The sequence below is a fragment of the Aulonocara sp. 'chitande type north' Nkhata Bay genome, linkage group LG10 (assembly GCF_057382095.1).
Source record: "Aulonocara sp. 'chitande type north' Nkhata Bay isolate Kocher_YH1m ecotype deep benthic linkage group LG10, A_spYH_male_GT1.1, whole genome shotgun sequence".
Taxonomy (NCBI): Eukaryota; Metazoa; Chordata; class Actinopteri; order Cichliformes; family Cichlidae; genus Aulonocara; species Aulonocara sp. 'chitande type north' Nkhata Bay.
The window spans coordinates 11,454,673-11,466,936 of NC_141353.1; the positions used below are offsets into that span (position 1 = coordinate 11,454,673).

Here is a 12,264-nt window from a genome sequence, read left to right on the forward strand (position 1 = left end):
TGCAGGTCCCGAAGTCATACGATCACTGAGAGTTAAAAACGGTCTAAATCCTTTCATCTTTAATAAAATGATCAGCGTTGTTGCTTTACCAGGTGTAACAATTAAGTTCAACAGCCAGGCATCCATGAAAGCCGAATTTATGAAATTTAATAGAGTTAAAAGTTAGCAGGAAGTTAGCTCGCTAGTTTTCATCTGAATATAATATAGCATGTTCTGACGGAGAGATTTCCGAAACGAATTAAGACGTACAGCTCTGCTATCACTTCCAACATAAATGAAGACAGAAAACTAAACAGCAGTGACGTTTGTAGGGTTACTGAAGTTTGGCTAGCTGGTATATAATGATGTGCTACGTGACCGCTAGCGACACAGCTATGTTAGCATAATATAAACACAGTGAAGCTGGAGGATGAACGCTAACTTTTTTTCCACCTGATAAAAGTTAGCGTGAGGGTTCCCAAAGGTTAGGGACAAATGCAATCGCATGGCAGGATGCTGTAAACGCACCAAACTTTAGTCGGGAGAGCAACTGACATAATCCATCCACAATACGAGGTTAGTCATTCATATACTGCTGTTGGGCTGTAGTTACCAGAGGTGGGACCAAGTCATTGTTTTGCAAGTCTCAAGTAAGTCTCAAGTCTTTATCCTCAAGTCTCAAGTCAAGTCTCAAGTAATGTCAGGCAAGTCAGAGTCGAGTCTCAAGTCACTGGTGTAAAAGTCCGAGTCAAGTCACAAGTCTGAAATTTTGAATTTCAAGTCCTTTCGAGTCGTTAAAAAAAACGAAAAAAAGCATGTTGCAGTTATGCTAAATGTAAATATTAGACCATGTAATTTTTAAATCTGTGTTTTTCTCAACACATGACAAAATAGTGAACTTAGAAAATATACACAAATTGTGAAATTGCACCTCTTTAAAATGCAGCTCAATTAAACCTAGCTCCAAGAATAATTTTCACCGACAGTTCTGAGATAAGCTGCATGTTATTCTTGGATGCGGTTGTAGGACCAGCTTTAAAATCGCATGACAAAAATATCATACACATTAAAAAAAACTGTATCACCAACGTAGCCTGGAAAACATTTGCTAGTTAGATGAAGTCAGCTATCTCATCGTAGCATATTTATATGCATATTTATAATCATACGGTTCTTGGAGTGAGTGCACACACTCATGAAGTTTAGTAACTTCAGGTCACTGCAACAAGCCCAGGCACAGTTTACCGACGGATGGGTACAGGGACCATGAAATGCACCGTGTAGAACGAAAGACCATCGTACATATCATAAGTTTACCAGTCTCACAAATCGTCATCATAAATACACATTCGTTAACCGTTTATTAATAGGACCTTTGAGCTCAACGGTAATTAATTAGTAGTGGAAATCATTTCTGGTACGCGTTACAGAAATGTAGCAGTGACAATAATACTGTATGCTGTAATCGTACTGGGCAATTAGTGATACAAAAAACCTGTTTTATCCTGTGAATAAAAGTATATGTTTTTATCAGTGTACCATAATAACAGAAGCGAAACGCAATATTGTGTCAGGACAATTTACTATTTATGCACAATAAATAAAGGAGCATAGCGCGACAATTTCTGTTCAGCGCCAGACTTGCTTGTAACCTATATCACCAATTATGTTAAGAAAAATGACGTATTAAGTACTAAAAAACACTGACCTTTGTGTAAATGCTTGGAGCAGACTAACCTGTGAGCTGGAGTGTTCTGGGACGTTATATTTGGTCTTTGAATGGCTGCAATCCAGGCCACCCGTCGCGTCTTTGTTACTTCGGAAACATGGCTCGAACAATTTCTCTTCAACGACGTAATCCGATAACAACCGATCTCTTTACCCGTCGGCTTCCCGTGGCTGTCATGCGACCGGCTATTGCAGTTAATAATACAACAGCTTCTTGACATTTTTGTGTTTCTTTTTATCGCTGTATAACTGATTTTAATTGAAAGCCTGCGTGCGCTAGTACCGCTTGCCACGAGTTCCCAGAATCCTTTGCGGTTCTACCCGTGAATGACGTCACATTTTCAATCTCTATATAATATGCATGTTAAATTTTATATTTGGGGTAAAATATCAAGTCTTTTCAAGTAAACCGGTTCAAGTCCAATTCAAGTCCCAAGTCATTGGTGTAAAAGTCCAAGTCAAGTCACAAGTCTTAGAACATTTTTTCAAGTCAAGTCTAAAGTCATAAAATTAATGACTCGAGTCTGACTCGAGTCCAAGTCATGTGACTCGAGTCCACACCTCTGGTAGTTACATCGTAAGGTTTTAAAAACTGAGCTTTAAAATGATTAACGGTAATAAAACCGAGAGAGGCCGACAGTGATCACTGACTGTTTTTAGGTGCTTGTTGGGATTAAACAGAACAAGCTACAAAGCATTAAAACATGTTAAAAACACAACAGCCTTAATAAACAAAGAGTAGAGTGAGCCCCGAAGCAGGATTCATCACGCCATCACTTAAAGACCGGATAGGTAGCTCAGCTTAGCATTAACACTGAAAACAGTTCCTGTAGTCGCCACTTGAGGTTACCTCCAAAAGCGAGTCAATCCCCTGTGACTTAACAACTTCACAATAAAAGCAAATACGTTAGCACTAAATAGCAGGTGTTTCACGTGTACGGTACATAAGCGCAACTTAGCCTCTTTTACCCAGAGGTGCATTATTACGTTCACTTCGTGGGTTTTTTATAATAATGTTATGGCCAAAAAAAAACCTCCCAATATATCAAATGTGATATAAAAACTATATAATAAATATCATTAAAATATATCATAAACAACATGATATAGGGTTATTACACATGCCAGTCCCCCCCAAAATCTGAATTTTCTGGCTATTTTTTGATGGGTTGGGTCTTACATGGTTAAAATGTTTGTATTTTATTTATCCATTTAGTTTTTATTGTTTTATTACTACAATTACATTTTGCTCTGTCTTACAAGCTATCAGTGGAGCACACAGAGCTACACGTACCTTCATGAAAGATGCTACACAAGTAAATTAAGACTGCTGATTTGTCTCATTTTAAACAGAATCTTTCTTAAACAGGGTCATATACCTACTGTTAAATTAACCCAATAAAATTCTAAGCTAAATGTTGAATTAGTAATTTAGCAATGTTGAATCTTTATCTGTACTCCTATTTGTAGTCATTTTCCAATTCATTTGGCGCAGCAGTATAAACAATGTAAATGTGTTGACCCTTTAAAAGGACACAATACAGCTCAAAATAAGCCACTGTGCATGAATGCCAACTAGAAACAACTACAGATCACACTTTCCTTTAATTTCACAGGAAAACAGACTAAAGGTGAGCCACTGGCAGTCCTCCCTGTGTTTTTTTTTGGGGGGGGGAGCTTATTCCTCTTGAAGTGTGTTGTTGTTCTGTTTTTGTTTTTTTCAGATGAGGCAAGGTTGCACCTGAGCAATGAATTATGAATGACTTTTCTAAATAGGCTGCCTGAAATATTTACCCTGCACCCGCCCACCTGTCCTCCTTCCCACAGTTGTTTCCTTGAAAAAGTTTCTCCTCACATCTGTGGACTTTTCTCACCTTCTCGACCTCCGCTGAACTTAACTTTTATTTTCATGCATGAAATCACCCACTAAGCTCCATCCTTTCACACTTCTTACCAGTTCCAGCCCTGCTTGCTGGACGGGGAGTACTTGTCCATCAGAGCGGTGAGTTTGAGAAGTGACAGCTTCTGGAGCAGGAGGAACTGGGAGGCGGACTGGTTCTCCACGCCTGGACTGGAGGGCAGGGAGGGCAGGCTCTGCTCGCTGGACCAGAGGAGCTGTTGGCTCACCCTGCTGGAGACACCGGAATAACCGTATCATGGCGTGAAGCAGCACAGTTGAAGGACCTCCTCAGAATCAGCTGCCTTTTTTCTGAATAACTTATGAATATTTGATGAAGCCATGAAGAAGCCCTCACAGTACATAGGGTGGTTGAAAAACACAAGCTCTGTTAGAAACTTCAGCCAAATCAGTTTTACGCCTAATCCAAGGGAAAACTAGACATATTTTCTTTGATGTAGACAAACCTAAACAAGCATAATACCCTGGATGTTTGCTCTGTTTTCTGATCATTCTCAGGAGAAAAAAATAAAAAAGAGCTTTCTGGGTAAACTTACAAGGGTCAGGCTCAAAACAGCTAGAACATAATAAAAGTCTTATTTTAACCTATATTTATATTACAGGCCCATCTTCTAGTTCTGATTCCTTCTGGGTCCAAACTATTTGCTACTACAGTCCTATTTACATTTTTTTCTTTTTAAAAAGCATCAGATTTGGGCCTTTAACTCTGGAAATATATAATACCAAGGCTTCATCAAAAATATTACAGCTATCAATACTCCAAGGGTCGGGTGGGAAGCACAGACTGATTTTCTAGATTATTATCTATGTATAGAAAACAAAACAGCCGCAAAATCATAATCAACTGCATATATGTCCAAAAATAAATGACTGGAGGTTAATTCTATAAATCACTTGAATAAATGCACTTGATTGTAAGGCAAAGTCACAATCAAAATGTACAGCACCGAACTCCTGAGTATGGCACTAAGTCAAAGGAGTGTATCCCCTAAGGAAGAAATCACGTGTTTGTGTTTTAGGTTTCCCGCCTCTCATTCAGAAATTTTGGTTTATTGACTTGAAACTTTCAGTTTGTTCTATGAAAGGTTTCACCTACTTTTAAGTAAGTGACACAAAATAACGCACAATCTTGAAATATCCCACAATTTTGAGATAACTCCAAATTTTCGCTTAGACCTGGCGAGAAATCTTTTTTTGAGCTTTGATGTCAGAAAGAAATTATCCAGAAAAAAATGAGGTCGTTACTTCAGCTCTTCAAAGTTCATTACCATTATGAAACCTTAAAATTTGGCTGTGCTTAATGTGAACATCCACCCGTGGAACCAGATATATATGACAGAAAATAGGAAAAAGCTGAATAGGCTGACAGGTGTATCCAGTAATGGGATATTTTAGTGGTGTAAAAAACACACTAGTTTGCAGCAACAGTGCACACACCCACATTGTTACGGGTACAGGAGAAAGAAGCAGTGCCCGTGAGCAAATACACTAATAGTATGGCTTACTTTGCATTACCTGAAAGGCTTCATAACTTTTTATTGCGCTATATCTGAAAACAAATATGCAGCATGAGGTTGCTGCTTTTATCTTTAGTGCCTGACATTAAATTCACTCTTACTTTGGTCGATGCCTGAGGGAGTAAATCCCCATAACTGTCATTATTAACACTTGGCTTACACTCACTGTGTCCAGGGCTTCTCCAAGCATCCAGTAATGTCTGTACAGCCTGAATTTGTCTTTTTTTTAAACGACCCTGATCAGTTTTTACCAACACCTGTGAAACACTTTGAGTTATATGGCTTGTGAAATGTTGAATCACGTTACACTCACCTGCTCTTTCTCCGTCGTAATATGGCGTTCGACTCCAAGGTAACCTTCTCACAGTTCTCAGCCTCCTCCTCCTCCTCTGAAAGCTGCACCTCCAGGTTGATATGGCGGGGCGAGGAGGGGCAGGGGGAGGCAGCAGAGGAGCCGTGAGCAGGTGAGTCCTGAGAGCAGGAAGAGGAGGAGGTTCTTTGACTGTCATCTTCAGACAGGTTTTCAGACCAGGAGGACACCAGTTGCTGGAGATCACTGATTTTCTCCAAAACGCTGTCCAGAGCTGAGAAAACGTCCTCACCTGCCAGCACTCGGCTCACCTGAGAGAGATAACGAGGTCAGAAGAATAACTTAGTTAACTGGTGTTCTGTTTAGTAGGTGAACAACAAGAAGGAGCCCAGATGGCAATTAATGTTTGGCCCACATATTCCTGTTTACTGTGGGGCCCTCAGATGCATAAAAAATGTACAAAGGAACTGAAGCAAGAGACAAAAGGTACAGTAATGGAAAGAACACCTGGCTGGAACCAAGCAGAGTGCTTTATTCTTTTAAATCAGTTTGGTTGGGGTGACTACAGCAAAAAGTACATTGTTTACACCTTCTCCACCCATCACAAACAGGAAGTATAAAGAAGGGAAAGCGACATGGAGACCCTCATTTATAACAGGTCAGGCATCACTAACAGCAGATGTAGATTTAACTGGGCTGGAGTCAGGTTGCAAAGAGGTTTGCACATGTTTTAAGCATTTTACAGCAGCTTTAATAGCAGAGATTGCTGGATTACAGCTGATACGAGACTCAGTTAAATGCATCTTCTGCAGCATCATTGTTGGAGCTTTGAAGGCACACTGTGGGATCTGCAAAAATCACAAATAATGAAAATATCATGCAAACATTATTCTGCTGTATGACTTCTCTATCTCTCTCCTTTTTGTAAGTTAGCAGATTTTGTAATATTAAGGGTTTAATTTTGGGATTTTTCCCACACTCATGGAGCAGAAATAAAAAGCCATTTTCTAATTAATTCAGTAATATTTCTTATCTACTTTTACATGACTTCTAGATTTTGTCAGATTAGTTTACAACTTGATACCAAAGCTTAGCTTAGCAGAATTAATATAATCCATTACATTAACAACAATATTATATACTTTGATTGGAGATTTTGTACTTTTTTGCAGAACTGCAGCAGAGCCAAAGGGGAACTGAGAGGGCGCCTCCTCCTGTTTTTACCCGTTTTAAATTTCATTTGAAGGTTTAATTTTAAAGCTTTTTTTCTATGAAAACACAATATAGTAAAAAATAAATGATGTCCTTATTTTCTACATATTACTATTTGGCTTAATATGTCATTTTGAAACTTATGTCTCCACCTGTAAGGGCATACAGTCCCATTTAGGAGTCCAAAAACAGCAATACAGAAAACACTGAAAGGTGGATGCATTATGCTCATTTCCAACTCCACATTTATTTCTTGGACTCTTCTACACTGGCTTTGTATGAGTCAAGCTTCAAAATAATCCTTCTTTGTGTCATTCTGGGTCGACAGTTCATCCTCTGTCTGAATAAGATGCAGTTTCTTCCTTCCCCTTCGCTTTATATCAATTTTCTTCTGATTGGCTGAACAAACATAAATTGAACAACAAGGTGGTTTGGCATCATATTAAGGATATTATTATAACCTTATTCCCCATCAAAGAAGAACGTCAGTGTAATATTATATAGAGTACTTATTTATTGTATAAAATAAAAATACCGTAACCGTGATTTAACCCACCTCCGACTCACTCATCCGGTCTGCATCGCTGGCGCTTCCACCGCTGCCGCCTTCACTTTCAGACAGCTGGCGGTGGTCAGGCACATTGTCATAGACGCTCAACCGGTAATCGAGCACAGGCAGTGGGCTCGGAACGTCGCAGGATGAGATGCTCCCGGTCGCCAGAGAAGAAATCCCATGGCATCTTGGCTGACGCGTCCGATAACCGTGGAAACTCCCAGTCCTCCAGTTCACGGAGGTGTCATAGCTGATGGGTAATAGGTTGGCGTGTTTGTGCGTGAGGGAGGCGGGAAAGGTCCCTGGTTTGTGTCCGTGGGGGATCGTGAAGACCATGTTCTGGTGGCTGTTGTTATTGTTGTTGTTGATTTGGTTCTTGTAGTCCTAGAAATAACGAGAACATTGGAGTCAGCGAATAAAGAAGAAACCTTTGCTGTTGGTAAGTAAGACAGATGGGAACGGTCTAATGTTTTAGGTTACATCACAATCCATTCAGAAACGGGAAACAAAAAGGATTTAATACATGAAACAGAGTCAGTCACTATACAGGTCTATATAGGTCAAGGTTAAAAGGTTAGGATTAGATGAAATAAAAGGTCTGGAGGAATCTTGTCCATGCTCTGACCTCTGGTCCTGTGTGGTTCGTCCCACCGCCAACCACGACGTTGTTGCTGGATCGTTTGCAGTTGCTCCTCACCCGAGTGACCGGGCTGGGCGTGCTGACTGTGCTGTTGCTCTCTGAGTGGCTGTTACTGCTGCTGCTGCTGCTGATGGTGTGAGGAGACGAGGGCGACGAAGAAGCATGACTGCTGGGCTGATCCTGCAGACTGGATACAATCAGGGTGGTACAAGTTAAAGACACATAGGGTTAATGATGCTGGAGTCAACGCCGGGTAGGATGGACAGCCTCACCTTGACGTGCAGTGGAGCCCCTCCATCCTCTCTTCGTCTTGGACGAGAAGAGGCCTGCTTATAACACGCCGGGCCCGACCCCTGCTGCTGCTTTCACCTGATACCCCCTTGAGCCTCAGTTTCTCCATCTTCCTCAGCAATGTGGTGCACTTCCTCCTGGGTGGTTTCTCGGGGTAGCAGCTCTCGGCTTCGAGACTCATACTGGAGGATCCTCCACCGGGGGAGGGGGGTCCACTGAGAGAAGTATCCAGGGACGGGGTCTTGTTCGAGGACGAGCAGCGGGACGAGCTCCTGCTGTTCTCCAGGTCATCTGGGGTGCTTGCGGTGGTGACGGTGGAGCCATCAGTCGGCTCTCGCAGTCTCTTTTGGTGTTCTTCGTGGCCTTCGCTCTCAGTGCTGCTGCAGCTGTGGATGGAGCAGATATCATGGTGGTCATCGCATGTCGACACATCAGGCGAGTTGGGGGACAGTCGGAGGATATCCACGGCGGAGTCCAGGCGTCGCCATTGTCGGGTCCGCTTGTCGTAGGTCCAGTTGGGGCTGATGGCACAGAAGTCTTCCTCACCACTGTCATCTCCCTAGAAGAAGAAGATGATGATGGCCCATTCAGACAAACCCATAAAATGTTTGAAAACCACACAAACACACAACTATGGCCTGTTTTTAACAGCAAACCTGTACTGCACAGTTATGGCGTGGGGTTTAAAGGTGTATTTGCATAAGTTGCATCGTGGGAAGTGCAGAAGTTTTGTCCCTGATGCAACAGAAGGGGCCAAAAGTCAAAATATTTTCACTGTCTGTAGTGTTGATAGCGCTTTCCTGGCTTAAAAAAGCTATTTTATGTTTGTTTGCATGAATTTAACGTGACATCAGAGACCTCACGGTAATACAAGACAATAAAGACTCAGGCATGAAAAACAAATCAAACACTTCCTCTTAGAGAACGAAGCATCGAGCAGGAGGAGCGATCAGCTGATATCAGTGAATTCCAAGTGCGGCTTAAAGAGCAGATTTCATGGCGTGAAGCCCCCCTGCGTGGCGCCAGCCGTTCTGATATGAGCGCCCCGTTGCGTTCAAGTTACTCGCTGCTCACTCTCAGGACTCACCCTGCGTTTTGATCTCCGCAGCTCCAGCCTCATTTCCACGCATTTGTTTAAAGTGATTAACCTCCTGGAAGAGGAAGAGGAAGAAGAGTGAATGGAGGTTAAATGGCACACTGTAGCTCGTACTTGTTTATCAATACCTTCAGTACAGTTTCTACGAAACTAAAGACCTGTGGTTCAAACCTGAAAATCTGATTTAAAATATGACTCTGGGATCACGAGGCAGCAAGTTTAATGTCCAAACCAGGAGCATGAACGTGAAGAAAGAACTCTGTCTTTGCCAGCACAGTTTAGCCCTTTAGCAAGGCACCAAACATCCAGCTTCTCCTGAATAACATCTAATCAGGCACAGATCACACTGTTGTTGGAGTGTTTGTGCTCAGTGTAAAAAACCCTCGATCACTCTTGTAAACCTTAGGCTGTTGTTTTTATTTTCACTCCATATTTAGTCAGTTGCAGCTCAAAGACTGCGAGGTCAAAATAAAAAAAACAACCTTGGGCTCTTTGGAGAAGAGAGAGTCAGGCGAGTTTTGAAAAACAATTAGTCTTCATCTTCCAAACTGAATCTGAAAATTAAGAAAATTAAAATCCAGCAACAATAATAATGATGATATAAATTACAAAAATGCTACGCCCATTAAAGTTGTAGTAGTACTGGACCTGCCTGTAAATGAGTGCAGGATACTGAAACATTAAACTGCATGTATTATAGTCATTTTCAGCTCCATAGCTTCATATTATTACTTAACTATTCTTTCTCTCTGACATCATATAGTCCCAGAGTAAAAAAAACAACAACTATCTGATCCAGAGTGCTTAGAGGAGTGAACAGGGATTTTTTTGTACCAAAATTTGTATTTGTACCAAGAAATTGAAATGCATCGATCTTGAAAATCCTCTGGGAACTTTTTTGGTCTGTTAGAATCTGATCGAAAAATACTTAAGAAGTTTGCTGCTGACTTTAAAGTTTTATTAACTTGCTGAAAGTTGTCCATAATATTGCATTACGCTCCCGCTTGGCATTCGTTACCTGCAGAGCGACTCGAGTGCATCCTTATCCAGGAAGTGGTGATCGCGCTTCACCCACTCGATGTCAATGGGGAATCTGCAGTCTGAAACACAGACAAGACGAATGGCACAATAAGACGGCGTCTGGGGTTACGCTCTGGTATCTTGGAGTTGACTGAACAGTCTCATATTTACCTTTGAATAACTGCGCATACTGAGGGAAGCCGGCCGCTCGCAGCCAATCACAGGCCTCCTTGGCTTCAATCTCTGCAAACACAGAGAAAAGAAAACAACATTTGATTCAATTATAATCATTTCATGCTCCGCCCGCTTTAAGAGGGCAAATATTTGCACTTAATCAGCTGTCTGTTTATGAAGTTTAATTACATCTGCATTTGGAAGCAAAAAAAAGAACATGAAGGGAGAAGAACTGGAAGCACGTTCAGGCTATTAATTAACTGTGACTCCTGGAAGAGGCCGTTTTAATCACTGCTAATTGGCTAAGAGTGGGGATGGGGGTTCTTGAGAGAGCGGGGAAAAGAGGTTCCTCCTCTTCAACTTCTTGCCATCTGTCACCTTCTGCCTCTGAGACTCGCTGATATGGCTGGGCTCATCAACACACCAGCTCTCACACACTTCTCATTTTCTATTCAAACCATGACAAAGCTTGAACTTCACAGATATTTCAGCATAATACATCTGGAGTGTGTGCATCTTTGATTTAAGCTTTCCATATCCCACATATAAATACGTCTGGTTTTAATTGGCAGTCGTGACACAGGGTGATTCTGGTTGCCTAAAACCAGCCACAAGTCGTATATGGACCAGCTGTCAGGTGTTTGGGCCACATCTGGCTCAAATAACACTTGTCAAGGCTGGCTCATAATGTTTAGGCTACATCCAGTCCACATTAAACTTCCTGCAACCCATGCTAGAACCACCTCATTACTTTCTGCTCATTTGGTCAACACAACATTGTTTAAGTGAGCCATCAGTGCCAAAAGTAGCCCAGATTAGGCACAGGTTGTACTAACTCTAATAAATGAGCTGCCAGTGACATTAAGTGTGTTGATTTAATATTATCAGATACCAAAATATAATGGGTTCTAAATGATAAATATTACTTAGCAGCACAATGTGCTATTGCAAATATTTAATATGGTAAAACACAGTTTAGCTAGTTAAAAATAAGCGAGTTTTGCAAACGACATGACAGATTCATTTAGTGTGGGCTAGCAGCATACGACTAGTAGCATTAGCTATTAGTAGCTAATATCACAACCAAGAATTAACATGTCTTTGCCTTAAAAGGTAATTTTCAGCAGTCTCACAGAAAACCTTGACATCAGAGAAGGTCATTAGCAACACAATGTGTCCTCCAAAATAGTTAGCTTTAAAACAAGGACAGTTAAGCTAGTTCAGTGAATGTCTGTAGGTTTGCAAATAAACACAACAAATCCCCTTTAGTGTAAAACTAATGAGCTAGTCAAGAGTCTCAAAACGCATTACTTTTGTAAAAGGATAAAAACATTTTTGCACTCTTTTTACTAACACGTAGTAGGAATCGAATAAATTTAGCTATCATGTTAGCTAGTACTAGCAATAGCTAGCAGCATTAAAACAAACACAATATAACATTATGATATTTAATAATTTACACATTTTAAGTAGTTTCCTAATTATATAGGTGTAAGTGCCACATTTCTGATTAAGTCATTAGCAGTGTTGCCTAGCTAACTTTTTTCTTCTTGAATTGCTTTATAAATATTTATACACAATGCAAAAGTGCAAATGTAAAACCTTTCAGCTTTAGTTTTGTTTTATTCCCACCAAAACTCTGTTTACTTTGGGGCATGCTATAAATTGTCAATACAGCTGCTAGCAGTGCTAACCCTCATCTGTAAGTCAACTTATAAAATGGGGAATAAGCACTCATAAATATAAACGGCCCCAAAATATAGATTTGTCATAACTCTGCAACACGGAAAATATTGCCAAGCAGCATAAATCTTCTACATTTGCTA

The 12,264-nt window shown here is 40.8% G+C and overlaps 1 protein-coding gene across 5 annotated transcripts in view; it reads right to left on the reverse strand.

Annotated features, from left to right (window-relative positions):
* LOC147320341 (rho GTPase-activating protein 7) overlaps positions 1–12,264 on the reverse strand; it is a 107,791-nt gene that overhangs the window by 13,846 nt on the left and 81,681 nt on the right. For 4 of the 5 annotated variants that reach the window (XM_086308245.1, XM_086308248.1, XM_086308250.1 and 1 more), the window contains exons 2-9: positions 10,436–10,507; positions 10,263–10,344; positions 9,236–9,299; positions 8,130–8,707; positions 7,843–8,044; positions 7,221–7,601; positions 5,456–5,763; positions 3,662–3,838 (exon numbers count right to left, since the gene is read on the reverse strand). In XM_086308245.1, the coding sequence (XP_086164371.1) occupies positions 3,662–3,838; positions 5,456–5,763; positions 7,221–7,601; positions 7,843–8,044; positions 8,130–8,707; positions 9,236–9,299; positions 10,263–10,344; positions 10,436–10,507 (1,864 nt within the window). The remainder of the gene's footprint in view (positions 1–3,661; positions 3,839–5,455; positions 5,764–7,220; positions 7,602–7,842; positions 8,045–8,129; positions 8,708–9,235; positions 9,300–10,262; positions 10,345–10,435; positions 10,508–12,264) is intronic. The other variant, XM_086308246.1, reaches the window with a different exon arrangement.